Consider the following 17,633-nt stretch of genomic DNA (forward strand, 5'->3'; position numbering starts at 1 on the left):
TTTTGTGAACACCTATGTATTTGTTCTAGAGCGGAAGTGGAGCCAGATCCTTGAGACCACGGGGACAGCTGAACACATTTTGGGAATATATTGGAGTAGGGACGTGGATTTCCATCAGCCAATATGTCTCGGGGTTCAATTGAAATCCCCTTAAGGGACACCGACGAGGTAAGGACTAGCTACGCTGCTTTGTTTGACCGTGGATTGCTACAGCTAGCCTACTAACGTCAGCTATTAACGTAGCATTGCCCTGTGTTTGTTGACTAACGTCAGCCAGATCGCTAACAACTTCTGAGATTTTGTAAAAAACATTTTTTACTATCAGTCATGAAAATTATGGGTCATCACCCAGGTTAGACTTGTAAGTTGTCTACAGTTGATATTGTCGTTCAGATCATTCAGTAAGCGAACTAGTAAGCTAGTTAATTAGCGTGAGATACAAGTCTCAGAAACCAATAAAATGCAGCCACTTCTTGTCCCCAGTCAAAACATTTAATAAAATAACATGGGCCTCTGATCAAGCTTTTTAGCCATAGGTTAAGGTTGTATGTGTACAAACTGGTGTTCACGTAGACCTGTGTCTTGTTAGTGAATCAATGATTTGTTCTGCAGGTTATTGAGCTTGATTTCGACCAGTTGCCAGAAGGAGATGAGGTCATCAGTATCCTGAAACAGGAGCATACACAGTTGCACATATGGATTGCTCTTGCTGTAAGTATGAATACACAGACTGGTATGAGAATTCATTTACACTTAAAAAAATGTAATGGTTGAATTGATAGTTGTACATTTTACTCTGTGTGAGTGTTAAATCAAATACAGTTACATTGTAATTTGTACTGTTACCTGTAACTCCTCCCTGTAGCCCTACAGGCTTGCCACCATGTACAGTTATTTTACAGTAACATTCCGTCTTAGGGCATACCATTGGAGAGACGTGTGAGATATTTGCTGACCTGTGCCTGTTTGGAGACACTTTTCCCATGTTGGAGAGTATATCCGTGGACAGTTCTGTTAAGGAAATTGTCGTCTGCATCGCTGAAGGAAATCATTTAATCCATTTGTTAGAGGATACCCTCCCCAAATCAAAACCAAACATGGATGTCAATGTTTGCGCGCGAACACGCTCTGTTCTACTACCCGTCTGCAGCAGCATGCTGCCCAATTGTAAGGTTGATTAGCTAGACAAACAAGTGTGAAACACACAAGCGAGACACAACATAGAATGTTTTGATTGTGTGTGTGTGTGTGTGGGGGGTAGCAGCATCTAACAATTTAATGTAATCATTTCCTGGGCAAAGCCCGGTGACGTAAACCACAATTTCCTTATCAGAACTGTCCACCAACCGCTGATATATTCTCAGACGTGGGAAAAGCGTTACCAAACAGGTACGGGTCGGCAAATATCTCCCAAGGTGTCACACAGAACTCAGGTCCAGGAAATGGGCTATCCTCCCTGGTGAGTTATGTAGTTGCATTCCCACTGACTGAGGGTTTGTTCAGGGATTGTTTGTCACCAAAATAAACAAAAAATAATTTTTCTTTTAGCTGGAATATTACAAACAGACGAAGACGGAGGACTTTGTCAAGCTGCTGGAGGCGGCCCGTATCGATGGGAACCTGGACTACAGAGACCATGAGAAGGACCAGATGACCTGTCTGGACACCTTGGCAGCCTACTATGTCCAGCAGGCACGTAAAGAGAAGAACAAAGATGCCAAGAAGGAGCTCATCACTCAGGCCACCCTGCTCTACACCATGGCAGACAAGATCATCATGTACGACCAGGTAAGAAAATCTGCTTAACAATTATTGGATAATGTGAAAGTTAATTTCTCCATCATAAAAAATCATAAATGTAATCTATTTGTTTGTAACAGAACCACTTGTTGGGAAGAGCCTGTTTCTGTCTGCTGGAGGGGGACAAAATGGACCAGGCTGACGCTCAGTTCCACTTTGTCTTGAATCAGTCCACCAATAACATCCCTGCTCTACTTGGTAAGTAAATCACAAAGGGAAAGATCTACCATTACAACCACAAAGGTTCACTTTGAAATAGGGCCTAACCATTATACATTTTATTTCAACAGGTAAAGCTTGCATCTCCTTCAATAAGAAGGATTACAGGGGAGCACTGGCCTACTACAAGAAGGCTCTACGCACAAACCCTGGATGTCCTGGTAAGCATTTCACTTGCACCTGTCATATTATAAATAATATCCCTGGTGTCTCCTAATATACTGTCACTATTTATCTTTCCAGCCGAAGTGAGGCTGGGGATGGGCCACTGCTTTGTCAAGCTCAGTAAGCTGGAGAAGGCCCGTCTGGCCTTTGGGCGGGCCCTGGAGCTCAACTCCAAATGTGTGGGAGCCCTTGTGGGCTTGGCTGTGCTGGAGCTCAACAGCAAGGAGCCCGACTCCATCAAGAATGGAGTGCAGCTCTTATCCAGAGCATACACCATCGACCCCAGCAACCCCATGGTGCTCAACCACCTGGCTAACCACTTCTTCTTCAAAAAGGTGAGAGGGTTGTCATCTTATTCCTGGGAAATAGTAGCATGTCTTGACCTGAGCATCGTTTATCATTCACATTGATGTACTTATTTTCAGGACTACAGTAAAGTGCAGCACCTGGCTCTCCATGCCTTTCACAACACAGAGGTGGAAGCTATGCAGGCTGAGAGCTGCTACCAGTTGGCCCGCTCCTTTCATGTACAGGTAAGCGCTAAGGCCTCAGTTTATTTTTCGGGAAGACTTTTGCTTTTCTAATTGAATTGGCATTACATCTCTCCTTGCTTGTGTGTTTCAGGAGGACTATGACCAGGCCTTCCAGTACTACTACCAGGCCACCCAGTTTGCCTCGTCTACCTTTGTGCTGCCTTTCTTTGGCCTGGGGCAGATGTACGTGTACCGTAGAGACAAGGAGAATGCAGCCCAGTGCTTTGAGAAGGTCCTAAAGGCCTACCCCAACAACTATGAAACCATGAAGATCCTGGGCTCTCTTTATGCTACGTCAGATGATCAGGAAAAGAGAGACATTGCCAAAGTAAGTAAAACCGTGATGTGAAGGTGAACCTCGCATGAAGTATGTGTTTGTCTGATCTTTGTGGCATTATCTCTTAACTTGTAACTCTGTAGATGTCAATCAGCACTATTGCAAAAATCAATAACATGTAATGTCTTTTTGTTCTGCAGGGTCATCTGAAGAAGGTGACCGAGCAGTACCCTGATGACGTGGAGGCCTGGATCGAGCTGGCCCAGATCCTGGAGCAGACCGACATCCAGGGCGCCCTCTCTGCCTACGGCACGGCCACCCGCATTCTGCAGGAGAAGGTCCAGGCTGACGTCCCCCCTGAGATCCTCAACAACCTGGGGGCTCTCCACTTCAGACTGGGGAACCTGGGAGAGGCCAAGGTACAGTTTAGGAGGATGGCAGAGCTGCCTGACTAGAATTAGTCATTACATATTGTAGCAATGAATGAATTAACTACTTGAATGGTTATTTGTAGTTTCATAACTTGCCTTTGTGGTGATGGTAGACACTAGGGTTGGGTGATTTTCGATTGTGTCGTCTATCGACGATGTTTGACAGCCATTGTTGATAGTGACGACATCGTAATGTCACACGATAGTTTAGCGTATTTGAATTTTACTGCACCTCTGGAGTCTGGCAGCGAACAACAGTGCTGCTCAGAGCACACAGCAGGGCAACATGCCAAATGGCCTATTCCCTATTTGCCATAGCCTAAATGTTCAATACATATGAGGTTGTTAGACTGTTAACATAATGCAAGAGAACAATGTAAAAAAACGTTCTCTCACTGTCAGCTGTTTATTTTCAGAAAACTTTAACATACAAATATTTGTATGAACATAACAAGATTCAACAACTGAAACATAAACTGAACAAGTTCCACAGACATGTGACTAACAGAAATTGAATAATGTGTCCCTGAACAAAGGGGGGGTCAAAAGTAACAGCCAGTATCTGGTGTGGCCACCAACTGCGTTGAGTACTGCAGTGCATCTCCTCCTCATGGACTGCACCAGATTTGCCAGTTCTTGCTGTGAGATGTTACCACACTCTTCCACCAAGTCACCTGCAAGTTCCCGGACATTTCTGAGGGGAATGGCCCTGAACCTTTTAGGTCTATTTTTTTATTTTTTTTTATTTAAACCATGTCTTAGGCCTACCTAATGGTTTCTGGCAAGGAACACCAGCATGTTCAACTTTTCTGCCCCAGAGTAGCAAACTCAGCAGGATGATGGACTTGTAAATGTTGACGGAGGTTTGTAGTCTGTCGATCCTTTGCCCTGAATGTCTTTTTACACGTTCTGAAAGTGACTTAGGTCAGGTCTGCTGGCTCACCTTTATTCAGGTCTGCTGGCTCACCTTTATTCAGGTCTGCTGGCTCACCTTTATTCAGGTCTGCTGGCTCACCTTTATCATTCAGCCTGAAACCAAAGAGCCGCCAAACAGGCAGACAAACTTTTTTTTTTCCTCCAAGGAGCCATAGTTTTTTTTCTGTTATGGCATAAGGCAGACAGTACTATAGTGAAATCCCATCACGCCTTTTTATTTTTTTGTCTGAAACTGTTGGAAAGTAGCCTAATGAAATGACAGTAGACTACACTTGATACGGCTATAATATTAGTTTTTGACTGATATCTGAGCATTTTTTATAAACAAGAGAAACCGCTCTACCAATTTTGTATATCATTTTACAGCCTCAACTAGATAAATAACTAGGCTTTACACTGTTCAGGCCTAGAAATGTGTCCTTTATAGTGCGTTCTTCCCGCCAATCGACTGACCCCTCCTGTGCAACGTGCACCCCCCCAGATTTTTTAAAATATTTTTTATTTTTTTTACTATACAACCGTATATCAATGATGTTTGGACAGGATGATGTGTCATTCCAAGCATCGCCCAACCCTAGTAGACACAACAGAGCTATAAATAGTTTTCAGGGGTTTGTTCTGTCTGTCCATGTTTAGAAATACTTCCTGGCTTCTTTGGAGCGGGCCAAAGCTGAGGGAGAGCATGACGAGCATTACTACAACGCCATCTCTGTCACCACCTCTTACAACCTAGCCAGGCTCTACGAGGCCATGTGCGAATTCCACGAGGCGGAGAAACTCTACAAGAACATCCTGCGGGAACATCCCAACTACGTTGACTGTAAGCACTGAAGACACACTGTATGTTTTGGTTCATGGCTGTCTCCTTAGGTTGTGTGCGTATCAATTGGTCCTTTGTTGTTGCTTGCAGGTTACCTGCGTCTTGGCGCAATGGCTCGTGACAAAGGAAACTTCTATGAAGCTTCCGACTGGTTCAAAGAGGCTCTGCAGATTAATCAGGATCACCCAGACGCCTGGTCCCTGATCGGGAATCTCCACTTGGCCAAGCAGGAGTGGGGTCCAGGTCAGAAGAAGTTTGAGCGTATCCTCAAGCAGCCGTCCACTCAGAACGACACCTACTCCATGCTGGCCCTGGGCAACGTGTGGCTCCAGACCCTGCACCAGCCCACTAGGGACCGGGAGAAGGTACAGCAGAATATCAGTTGTTTTGATGTGGAGCCATAAATCATCACTGTCAGAAACATTGCCTTCATCATTTGTCTGTCTGTGGTTGTGTCCCTCCAGGAAAAGAGACATCAGGATCGAGCCCTGGCCATTTACAAACAGGTCCTACGAAACGACTCCAAGAATCTTTACGCTGCCAACGGCATAGGTTTGTTGGCCTTCACTCACTCATTGTATTAACATAGATGCTTAAGCACAGTCAAGTCTGAGTATTAACTATTAGCATGTAAATACCTCAGAGTTTGCCATCTTTTCTGTCCAGGTGCTGTCCTGGCCCATAAGGGCTACTACCGAGAGGCCCGTGACGTGTTTGCCCAGGTGAGAGAAGCCACAGCTGATATCAGCGACGTCTGGCTCAACCTGGCCCACATCTACGTGGAGCAGAAACAGTACATCAGCGCTGTGCAGATGGTAAGGTTCTGTACTGGCTCATAGTACACACTGCAGGGTTTTTTATATTCCTTTAAAAAAATGTTTTACTTGAGTTCTATTAAAATATCTTATCCACTCATTGTGCCGTTTAGTACGAGAACTGTCTGAAGAAATTCTACAAGCATCAGAACACTGAGGTGGTGCTGTACCTGGCTCGGGCACTCTTCAAATGCGGGAAACTCCAGGAGTGCAAACAGACTCTGCTGAAGGTGAGATTTGTGTGAAACGAAGCGTCTCTCATTCCTTTTAGTAACCCTATGGCTGGGCTTCATTTGCCTGAGCTTGTTTATATGAGAGCAGGGTGATCCTTGTGTGAGTGTTCTGTTACTAGGGTTGCAAAATTCTGAGAACTTTCTATAAATTCCAGGGTTTTCCTGAAATCCCGGTTGGAGGATTCCCGGAATCAGATGGGAATAAACAGGAAATTCAATATCCTCCAACCAGGATTTCTGGGAAACCAGGATTTCTGGGAAACCAGGGAATTTATTGAAAGTTCATGGAATTTTGCAACCCTGCCTTTTACTCACTGATGGCTCCCGAGTTGCGCAGCGGTCTAACACACTCCATCTCAGTGCTAGAGGCATCACTACAGACCCTGGTTCGATTCCAAGCTGTATCACAACCGGCCGTGACTGGGAGTCTCATATGGTGGCGCACAATTGGCCCAGCATCGTTAGGGTTTGGCTGGGGTAGGCCGTCATTGTAAATAAGAATTAGTTCTAAACTGACTTGCCTAGTTAAATCAAGGTTAAATGGAAGAAAACAAAAGTGGCTGGCTGTGTCCCCAGGCGCGTCACGTGGCCCCCAGTGACACGGTGCTGATGTTCAACGTGGCCCTGGTGCTGCAGAGGCTGGCCACTCTGGTGCTGAAGGACGAGAAGAGTAACCTAAAGGCTGTACTCAGTGCTGTCAAAGAGCTGGAGCTGGCCCACCGGTACACCCTAAACTCACTTTAACACCTCTCCTAAAATTATCCTTCACTTTTCTCAGTCTAATTCTGTCTTCTCTTTTTGTTTCAGGTATTTCAGCTACCTTGCCAAGGCTGGTGACAAGATGAGGTTCGACCTAGTGCTTGCTTCCACTGAGGCCAGGTCAGTTTGAACAAATATCTCCCCTCTAAAATCCAAATTCAGGCCAGTACTTACTTCATAGCCTTCAGTAAATCAATAAACTACTCTTAGCCAAAATTCAGATCATATCTCAGAGGAAATTAGAGGAATGACAGCTGAGCCCAGCCATCAGATGTCAGGCTAAGCCTGGATTGTGAGCTGTGTTTGTGTGGGGGCCGTTGCAGGCAATGCTCTGACCTGCTGAGTCAGGCCCAGTACCACGTGGCTCGGGCCAGGAAGCAGGATGAGGAGGAGAAGGAGATCCGGGCCAAACAGGATCAGGAGAGGGACTTCCTGCGCCAACAGATGCATAAAGAACAGGTCTGTCTATGGGATGTCACATCTCCACAAGTCCCTCATCCCTTACTTGAGCCTGTGATGTCTTGAGTAACACGCTTCTTTGGTCCAATGTAAATTTATTCCTTTATAACGGTTTGACTAACCCACTGACCTTGTCTTCCTCCTGCCCCACCAGGAGGAGAAGAGAACCAAGCTGGAAGAGGATCAGAAGAAGCTGCTGGAGCAGAGAGCCATGTATGTGGAGAAGACCAAGGGTCTGCTCTCCTTCGCCGATGGAATGAAGGAGGAAAGGAAAGAGAAGAAGAAAGGTGGCGGCCGAGTGAGTGTAAATGTGTCGAACAGCTAGTGCAACGCAGAGGTTTGGGTTGATCAATGATTAGCTCATTGCACATCACATTGATATGAATCTCAAACAAAGGCTCTAGGGTGCAGTGTGACCATATTGTTGTTTGTTTTGTTCTCCCCAGCGCAAGAAAGGGGGTGACTTTGATGAGTTTGTCAACGATGGCTCTGATGAGGACCTGCCAGTGAGAAGGAGGAAGAAGAGGAAGGGTGGCAGCGGAAGTGAGGAGGAGGGCCGCAAGAAGAGGAGGAGGTGAGACTGCTGTGGAAAGTGTTTTATTTGTAGTGACCGGTAGGAAAATGGCCTGGTGTGAGTGGCACTGTGACTGTGTATTTCAGACCCAACAAAGGGGGTGACGATGGCAGCGATGACGAGGAAGGAGGCTCACGGCCCAAAAAGCAACGCAAACCCAGAGCGGGCGGCAAGAAGTTCCAAAGGGTCAGCTAAATCTAGTTTGTTACTGTCTTTTTGTCTTTCTAATGGGGTTTTTTTCTCTCCCAAATGCCCGGCCTTAGGCCCAGAGTTGTAACAGTTCTGTTTTTGTCTAGGCCGAGCCTGTGCCACCGTCTCTCAAAGGCAAGATCAAGTCAAAGGCCATCATCTCATCCTCTGACTCTTCATCAGACGAGGATGGACTGAAAATTGCTGAAGACCGGTAAGGGCATAAACTCATTCGTACATAAAATGCTACATGAAAATACAACTCCGAAGAGTTTTGTGCCACTAATATGTCATATCTGTTGACCACCCAGAAACCCCAGAGACAGTGGTTCAGGCTCTGATAATGAGGGCAGCCACAAGAAGCGCATCGCCTCCGACAGTGAGTCCGACGGGGGCCGGAACCGCTCTGGCAGCGACGCTGGAAGCCCCCAACGCTCCGAAAACTCGGGTAGCGACTCAGGCAGCGAACGTCCAGTGAAGAGGAAGAGAGTGCAGCAGCAGTCTGACTCAGAGCAGTCTGATAACGAGAGCAAGAGGAGCCGCTCTGGGTCGGAGAACGAGTCCCGGCCAGGCTCACCGGCCGCAGCCTCTGGCTCTGAAGCGGGCTCTCCGGCGGGCTCCCCGGCAGGCTCCCCACGCCGCTCCGACAATGGATCAGAACCAGGAGGCTCTGCCAACGAGGCCTCCAACCACGGCTCTGGCTCTGACAGCGACTGAGGCTTCAAACTCAGAACTGACTTTTTTCAACAAAAAAAAGTTATTTTGACATTGATTTTTGTAGAGCCTTTTTTGTTCCGTCTTGGTTTGTACCATGAAATTGAAATGAGCACATGCAGTGTAGCTTTGTGGCCCATAATGTGGGTTGTCTTTAATCGTTTTTTGTCACCAGACTGTTAAGACTTGCATTGATGCTGTACCTCGTGTCCTTTTGTTTTGTTGATGATTGATGGGAAATGTGACTTGTAAGTATTCTGACAGCTGTAACCCATATATTTTATATCTTAAAATTATTGGAAGAGGTGATGTCATGGAAAATTAGTAAATTGGCCCAGATTTGGGACAAATTCTATGTAGATAATAAACAAACACAAAATAAATATTTAGTTTTTTTTCTATTTCTGATGATGAAGCTGCTTGTATGACATTGGAAAACAACTTGACACTTCTGATTATGGGGTAATGTGTCGTAATTGTTTTGGCTGCATTGGCCTTGTTTGTGTATCAACATGCCCTCTGCCATTCAGAAAAATATTGTTAGTCATGTCGAGGTGAATAAAATGCCAGATTACAAGTTCAGAATATATGTGCCATTTAAAAAAAAAAATGAACGTCCTCTATATGAAGACAAGTGCTAAGTAATCTGGCAGCAGACCTAGGTGATGCAGTTGTAAATGTAATTATAGTTGACACATCGAGACTCCGAATACATGGCCCCATTCCAGAGGTACCTCTGTGGGTCCTGTCTGTGGCCAGCCTCTGGAACTGACAACACCAGATCAGGGTGTCTGACGGGGCTGAAGAACGTATGTTGTAAAGCATGTGTCAAACTCGTTCCACGGAGGGCAGAGTATTTGCAGGTTTTCACTCCTCTCTTGTACTTGATTAGTAAGGAACTCCCCTCACCTGGTTGTCTAGGTGAAGAAAAAAAAAAAACTAGTCCGTCCATGGAATGAGTTTGACGCCTGTTTGTAGAAGTTTTCTCAGAGTTGTCACTGTGTTGGTAGCCTAAACATGGTTCTAAATATGGGTATCAGTGTAGTTCTGTTCGAAGTGCAGATGGGATGCTTAATCTAAGAATAAAAGCTCATAAGGAAATGGGACTATAGAAGTAAAGTGAACAACTAGGCCTTGGCAATAGCCTAAAGTGCATTGCAAATACTCAACACAATTCTGGTGAATACTCCCACCCCACTAAATACACTGATCCATTGCCTTATTTAGCTGTGGACATGCTGTCCAACTGCTACTAATGGTCCTCATCTTCCCCTTGCAACCACTTACTGACGTGCAAAATTGCTACAGTACTATATTTAAGCAATAAGGGCCGAGTGGGTGTGGTATATAGCCAATATACCACGGCTAAGCACTGATGCAACGCGGAGTGCCTGGATACAGCCCTTAGCTGTGGTATATTGACCATATACCATAAACTGGTTACCAATGTAATTAGAGCAGTAAAAATAAATGTTTTGTCATACCCGTGGTATACGATCTGATAATCTGTCGGCCAATCAGCATTCAGGGCTCGAACCACCCACTTTATGTGTCACATCTGTCCTTTGCAACCTACTTCAATAAGTACGTTTCTCTCTAACCATAATTTCTTACAAAATGCATACCACGTGTGGGCACTGATGATCTTTGACGTGTTCTCCAAAAGGATCAGTCCATTGCAATAAAACCTTTCAGTATGGGAATGGACAAATAATGGTGTGACAATGTGCTATATTAAGGCAAGAATTCCTTAAAAATCTAAACAAAGTTAACTTCCATGGTAGCAGGAATTTCTGTAATTGTTGGGCATTCCTCAGAGGCCTACTAAGAAACACAGGAAGTGTTTGAGAGCTTGCCTTGGTCACTGGGGAGTTATACATAGCAACCATGCACTAATACAGTAGTTGGACGTTATAAACCATATTAAGTGGCCATGTTGCTGCTCTTGGGCTGACATTTACATGCCTGAAACTCAATAAATATTACCCAGGACAAGTCTAAGTGAACACAGTGTTTAACTTTATTTGAAAGTTAAGCAATAGTGATACACAAGAACATTCTTAGCACTTACAGAACATTACAGTAACACTTTTATAGAAAGTTGTACAGTACAGATGTATACCGCATAATTTCATCAGATCATAAGTTGAGATGATTATTTTAAAAATCATGATTAAAAACGATCAATAAATATCTGGATCAGACATTATGGCAAACAGGCTTCAGATTTTCACATGGGGGGGACAGAGAAAGTAACAAAATCTAAATAATTTCTCATGTTAACATTATTCACCAATAAAACATGTTGCACTTCTGTGTAGTTTGAAAATTGTTGCATGAGAACAGACCAAGTGAGTTGGTTTTGCATGGCCAAATGCTCCGGATGGGTAACTTGCACATTTTTAGACCATTCCAGTGGACACCGAGCCATGCAAAACCAACTCACCCATTGTTTGGTTGTTCCCTGTAAAGAAAATCAGAATTCAAGTATCACAATGTTTGACAGATACCGAAGGGGGGGGGGGACACAGCAACGAGGGTTGATAAATTAACAAGGCCGCATAATTTCATCTCTCCCAGGTGATGTGCCATACATACATCCACAAAACCACTTTAAAAAGGTCTGAATTTGAATTCTTACAATCAGGATATTATTGTGCAAGTAAAACCTTTTTTTTTTATTAGAGACTTGTGCATTAGTCCAGAAGTGTTTACATTTGAAATGGAGACATGTAATTCAAACCCAGCACATGAAGCCCATAAGGAGGAGGTAGAAACACAAGCAAATAAAACCATTAAATATTATGGTAACCAATGATTACAGTTGAGGATTCTTTGTAACAATCAACGGATGAGTGAATATTGCAACGACTCATGTATGACGTTGAGCAAAGTGCATCTCTACAGTGTTGTTAATTGGTTAACAAAAAAAAAAGCATAGAATTCAGCAGCAGGAACAAGGCCCTTGCAATTTTCTTGAAGAATAACAAAGGTCTATTCAAAGCAGCTAATACCACTGATCTTAAAAAGGGGCTCTTAAAAACAGATGGCAAACCATTATTACCCTTAAGCGCTAGAAACAGCCAAAAAAAAAAAATGCATTGGCTTAACATGGCCAAAAACTTGATAGCGGAATGAAGTGTTGCAGTGGTTAGGTATGCATATCATATTGGGACAGGGAAGATGAATGAAGTGTTGCAGTGGTTAGGTATGCATATCATATTGGGACAGGGAAACAACAAAAAAAACAGTATCAATAGCATTTTTTGCACCATAAGGCTTTTGGCTGGATCTTCAGTCAGCTTCCTCCTCAGACTCCTCTTCCTCAGCAGTCTCCAGCCAGGTCAGCCACTGGTTCACCTTCACAGGGAACATACCATGAGGCCAAAACAGAGATACACCACAGACATGGGTAATACATTTCTGGTCTAATAAAAAAAAGCCAGTTTAGTATGCACCTGCAATGGTGTGAGTTGCAATACAAATTGTCTGGGAGTACGAATCTAATTACCTGGAATAATGCTTTTCCCTTTCCAGGAAACTCTTGAGTTATGTCTTCTTTCCATGCAAGGAAGGCTTCTTCTTCAATGATTTCCATATCGTAGAAGTGGACAAAATAGCGCAGTAACATGCCTAGAGAAGAAAAATCTGTATTTAAAAAAAACTTTAAACAAAAACCATGAGGCAAATGGGTTTGCATAGTAATAATTTGACCCCGTGACCATTACGTACCTTTAGGGAAAGTTTTAGCGTTGCAGTGGACCTGCAGTGCGTAGAGGGCACTGACTTGCAGGTCCTGGTGATCATGCAGGAACTTCTGCATCACTGGCTTGAAGGCCAGCAGCAGCTGCTTCTCCTGGTCCAGCTGTTCTTTAGTGGGGGCTGATAACTGGTCTTCTTCCTCATTGGCATTTATCTCTTGGGCAATGTACTGCAAGAAACTGGGGTGGGGGAGAGCAGAATTCAGACAGTCTTTAACATAAGTAATTTCAAGATGCATAACCTCAGAACTCTGCTATGTGGGCATTAGCCCTTTCCCATACCTGGTCATGAGGATGTTGACGAAGCCCTTGTCGGTGTGGAGCTTAGGGGAGATGTTGTCCTTGATCCACTTGTAGATGGACTGGGGAGAGGGGTCTGTTTTGATCTGCTTCAGCAGTTCCTTTTCCAGCTTCATGAGTGGGAATAAGAAGCTCAGGCCTTTGCCCCCCAAGATCTCTAGCATGCGATCTTTGTTTTGGTCGATTTCTGCAGATGTAAGTTTTGGCAAATGTCAAAATCACAACAATCATGTTCAAATGTGAAAACTTTCTAGGATAAGGGTTTAGGAGATGTTAACATACCAGGCAGCATCTTCTGCATGTTGACCTTGCTTTGCTGGAATAGATCAGTGAGCCACTCTCGATCCTTCAGCTTGGCAGTCTGTTGCAGACAAAGCAGGAAGAGGGGAAAATGGGTGCCATTCTCCAGAGGGTGGGCCAGCTCATCCATGCTCACCAGGTCTGCGATGATGGCTCGAGCTGCAAACTGGGCCAGGTAGGACTTCACCAGAGGAACGTCCACTTCGATCTTGGGACACTGGTCCAGAACACTGAGGAAAGCCTGTAAAAAAAAAAAAAAGTACACAGGCATGTGGTGAGTAAATTCACTGAACAGTAGAACCTTTGATATCTTACAACAAAAGCTCTTTGCCATGACTGGAAGACTGACCCGCATGAAGCTCTCCCCAGTAACAAGGCCCTCTGTGCGGAGTGTGTGGATCAAGGTGCTGGCATGCTCCTTGTCTTCATCTGGGCAGTCAAGAGAACAGATCACGATCTTGCTCAACATCTCAGGCAGGAAGTGTTTGGGAGCCTTCATCTCTCTTACACAGTTCACAGCTTCATCAATGTTTTTGCTGTTCAGGTAATCTGTCACTATGGTCTCCTGATAAGATATATGGAAGAATACTGTTAGCTTTCACCATTTCTTCTATGGGGCAAAAAGTACAACTTGAGCGAGTGCCTGAGATTGTTCCACTTAACTTACGGTCATCTTAAGCAACTCTTCCTTTGCAGGAGGCGGTTTCTTGGTGGTCTTTGGAGGTTTTTCCTGAATTGGAGGAGGGTTGGTTTTCAGACCAAGCAGAGGAGGCTGAGAAACGATAAGACCGTTTAGAGTGGGCACAGACTGTAGATAAGCATCATCTCCAGCTTAATGCTATAAAAAAAAGCAGTATGCGTGTTTGTCTTTACCTGTCCCAGTGGTGGTGTTTGAGTGCGTGGAGGTTGAGCACTTGGCGGAATCATTGTTGGTATCTGTGGCTGCAACTTTGGGACTTGGTTTGTGTTGAGAAGGAATGACTGTGCCGGCCTTAGACTGATCTAAGAAGGGGAATATAGGGTATTATGCATCGTTCTCATCTCTTGCACTAAAGTGTTTTGGCTTATTGCCTGTGCAAACGGTGGTTTAAAAGAGTGGGTATCTACCAGGTGTTGTACCTCATCAGCGTTGAGCGATCCTTTCTTGATGAAACGCGGTGCCATGTCCTTAGACTGAGCCTGCTGTTGCTGCGAGTGATTCTGGTTCTGGAAAATTTGATTCTGCCCCTTAGAAAATGTTTGAAATTACTTTGGATGCAATGTCAAATCCATCAAGATTTGAGCAGCTAAAGAATACTAAAAAGCTGCTGCTTTTAGTAAAGGGTGCAACTTTCACCTGGTTAGATTTGATTAAGGGCTTGCCTCCCATCTCGAACTGAGACTGGGTAGCAGGGGCTGTGTGCCCACTGTGGCCATTGAAGAGTGGGTTGGTGCGGTGACGGCCCATGGTGGGTGAATACCGGTCCTGAATCACTCCAGGGCCTGTGCCGATCCCACTCCCTAGTAGCCAGGACACACGTTAAACAACAGGACTCGAGATGGACAGCAATAAACTCAAACTACTCAAGAGTCAGTCATGGATGTACCTGGCATCTGTCCAAACATATCCGCCAACCCCCCAAGAGTTTCCCTGTCAAGTTTCATCCTAGGCATGAAGGGCCCCTCCAAAAAGAAGTCAGTCCTCATTCCCTGGGCCATTGGTGGAATAAAAACACCCAAATCCTGCAAGACAAAGCATACGTGTATTAAAAGACAAGCCGTGGCAATACGTTTTCATAAGATTTGGCTGCACTTAATAAAAAATGGTTAACTAACTTTTACTGCTTCCTGACGAATCTGGTTAATCGTCTTTGGTCCATTATCGATAAAAGCTTTGCGAGCCACCCAATTGTTCCCTCTCAACTCCACTGAATCCTGCACCAGGAAACGAATCCGTGCCGGCAAGTCCTTGTTGTTCATTAAGGATTTCATACGGCCAAAGTACTGATCCATTAAAGACTGCAAGAGAAACAAATTAGCCACGCCCAAATGGAAAATATTAAGACACTAAATAAAAATGACTCGAGTATATGCTTACCCTAGCCTTTTCATGATCGAGTCTAGGCCCCACTGTTCTCATTATCTGACAGAGGCACTCCAAATCTTCCCCCATATCCTTAAGTTGGACTCTCTTCTTCTTTTCCAAAAGCTGAAATAAAGACGAAAGATTAGTTAACATGCCTTTCATATGGTTTAACAACGCAAAAACAGCTCTAATATATTCAACTTACTGTTTTGATGCACTTATGAAGGATAGATTCATGGATAAGATCGAGTTTGCCAAGTTCCCCGATGAATTTGATATTGCCCAGCATCTTAAACTTGGCAATGGCGTGCTGCTCCTCTTCCTCAGAGGTAAGAGGGTTGTCATGTTTGTCATAGACTGAGGGAATAGAAAAGAGCAAAGTTTAACACAATCAACCACACAGGGCACAGAAAATATGCAAATTTTTCAAACGTTCACTCACTTTCAACATTTTTGGCGCGGTTCTCAAATTCATCTTGAAGCTTAGAAATCAAAAGTCTCCTGAATGTCTGCAACACACATTGTTGCCAAATGAAAAGATTAGAAGGGGAAAAACGACAAAACGAGATTCATCACAATGTTGTTTAAACCCCCATGATACCATTGTCTATTATGGTAGTAATCAATCTGTGATGAGGATGACGATGCTTACGGTGCTTTGTTTTTGTGGCGTTTGGATCTCTGGCGATGGGCCGTCAAAGTTCGGTGCGTCCTCTGCCAAGCGCAGACATAGCTGAGCATAAAGCGAGCTATACTTGGGCTCTTCGAGGGCTTTGTCAACAATCTGTTTGAAATGGGGTGACCGTACACTTAACAATATAGCCGTTTTCCACTCGATCAATAAACATTAATGCACACAGCGCTAATAGAATTTAAATTACCAGCAAGATCACTCCTTTTAGGACGAGTTTTGAATCTACGCCCACATTCAGGAGCTCAAGGCATAGCTTGTCAAACTTCTCGGGGGTCAGTTTATTAAGTATGCTGAGGATAGAAAGAATAGGAAACATGAAAAATACTGCATTCTGAAGACAAGGCATTATCTGGTTTTAGGAAATAGCACCACTAACACACATTCACTGAAATCTGCTGACTTGCAAATGTGCCAGTCATTTCTGATGGATTTTTTTTTTAAGCAATGGGAAGCAACCAGATTCAAGTTGTCAAACAGCCTACAAGATTACCTTTTTATTTGAATCTAATTTGTGTAGCCACAATTTATTAGGGGATACATACCCTCTCACTTTCCTGAAGATTGCATCATGTCGTTCTTTTTCATTGGAGGCATTGGCATCTCGTCTAGTGCTTCGTGAAGGAACCCATCTCTGAACGCTAGATCCTGGGGCTTTCCCCAGGAACTCGCTGCAATTAACAGCATTAGTGACATCTTAAGTAAGATTGTTTGGAGTAACATTTAGTTTTAGTAAAATGGCTTGAATAGTACCTGTTGCCGACAGTCTTGGGATGGTACTGAGAGGCACCCCTACCTCCTCCCCCACCCGAAGAAGCACTGTGGAACAAATATGATTTACTTGCAGAATAACGTGAACAAAAGAACATAGCTAGGACTATTGAAGCTATAATCTATTCTACACTGTGAGGGATATCAGTAGGAAGTGAAACAACGACCTATGAGGACTACATTGCATTTAGACTGAAACAAGTTACAATCTTACCTGAAACGAGAAGCACCCCCTTCTGCAATCACACTCTCCACTTTGGCGGCTTGACAACGATGAATTCCCGAAAATATTAATATTCAAAGGGTGGGGGTAGGCAAAAGCGACCTTTAGAAAGAAATGCCTTTTTTAGAGTACAAAGTAAATGAATACATTTGACGCATGGCATACGCTTCCTGCTAAAGCACAGAGCTAGCTAACGTTAGCTAGTTTCACTCGCAGCTAACGTTACACATCCTTTGTTGTAAATGCCTAGTAGCTAACGTTAGGCTACTACAGTAGTTAGCCATGTTTGACCCATTTAACCAACTAAACAACATGGCAAGGACGTTGTAATGCTGAGATTCCGAATCCGTGGCATGCGTAGCCATCCATGTCTGTTTTGATCAAAAGTGGTCTCAATTTACTAATGATAACGTTAGCTAACAAGCTAGATAATTAATGCTACCGGTAACTAGCTCATCATTTCCTCTCTGCCTGTTGGTTGAGGTGGACTAGTCAGCTACGTTAACTGGCTAATTAGTTAGTAAGCGGTCACTTTCAACATTTCAACATCATTGTTGTCAGCGGTCTTGTGATACGATATCAATATTTACAAAGCTTA

The 17,633-nt window shown here is 44.1% G+C and overlaps 2 protein-coding genes across 2 annotated transcripts; one reads left to right on the top strand and one right to left on the bottom strand.

The window, feature by feature from the left end:
• On the top strand, positions 1 to 9,307 carry LOC115112209 (RNA polymerase-associated protein CTR9 homolog). The gene is made up of 22 exons (XM_029639088.2): positions 1 to 168; positions 613 to 711; positions 1,549 to 1,788; positions 1,881 to 1,998; positions 2,091 to 2,180; positions 2,263 to 2,519; positions 2,610 to 2,717; positions 2,809 to 3,045; positions 3,195 to 3,413; positions 4,998 to 5,181; positions 5,272 to 5,546; positions 5,646 to 5,733; positions 5,848 to 5,996; positions 6,110 to 6,226; positions 6,806 to 6,951; positions 7,037 to 7,108; positions 7,312 to 7,447; positions 7,602 to 7,745; positions 7,894 to 8,021; positions 8,108 to 8,207; positions 8,318 to 8,424; positions 8,522 to 9,307. Exons 1-22 carry the CDS (start codon positions 124 to 126, stop codon positions 8,925 to 8,927), a joined length of 3,465 nt encoding a protein of 1,154 aa, XP_029494948.2. The 5' UTR covers positions 1 to 123; the 3' UTR covers positions 8,928 to 9,307.
• Positions 9,308 to 10,922: 1,615 nt separating this feature from the next.
• Positions 10,923 to 17,100, bottom strand: LOC115112533 (eukaryotic translation initiation factor 4 gamma 2-like; the record flags this gene model as incomplete). The annotated part of the gene is made up of 20 exons (XM_029639621.2): positions 10,923 to 12,284; positions 12,436 to 12,557; positions 12,657 to 12,865; positions 12,968 to 13,172; positions 13,268 to 13,526; positions 13,635 to 13,850; positions 13,953 to 14,057; positions 14,159 to 14,287; positions 14,405 to 14,512; positions 14,622 to 14,785; positions 14,872 to 15,007; positions 15,101 to 15,283; positions 15,363 to 15,473; positions 15,556 to 15,707; positions 15,793 to 15,859; positions 16,003 to 16,134; positions 16,232 to 16,334; positions 16,587 to 16,712; positions 16,795 to 16,860; positions 17,027 to 17,100. Coding segments are annotated over 20 exons (2,733 nt in total), but the record flags the coding sequence as incomplete, so codon positions are not given.
• Positions 17,101 to 17,633: the final 533 nt, after the last annotated feature.

Source organism: Oncorhynchus nerka, linkage group LG27 (genome assembly GCF_034236695.1).
Source record: "Oncorhynchus nerka isolate Pitt River linkage group LG27, Oner_Uvic_2.0, whole genome shotgun sequence".
In the NCBI taxonomy this organism is placed as follows: Eukaryota; Metazoa; Chordata; class Actinopteri; order Salmoniformes; family Salmonidae; genus Oncorhynchus; species Oncorhynchus nerka.

Coding starts and splice junctions, on each gene's coding strand:
- LOC115112209 (XM_029639088.2), top strand. CDS start 124: ATGTCTCGGGGTTCAATTGAAATCCCCTTAAGGGACACCGACGAG. Junction 712..1,548: donor ACATATGGATTGCTCTTGCT/GTAAGTATGAAT, acceptor TTTTTCTTTTAG/CTGGAATATTACAAACAGAC. Junction 5,547..5,645: donor CCACTAGGGACCGGGAGAAG/GTACAGCAGAAT, acceptor GTGTCCCTCCAG/GAAAAGAGACATCAGGATCG.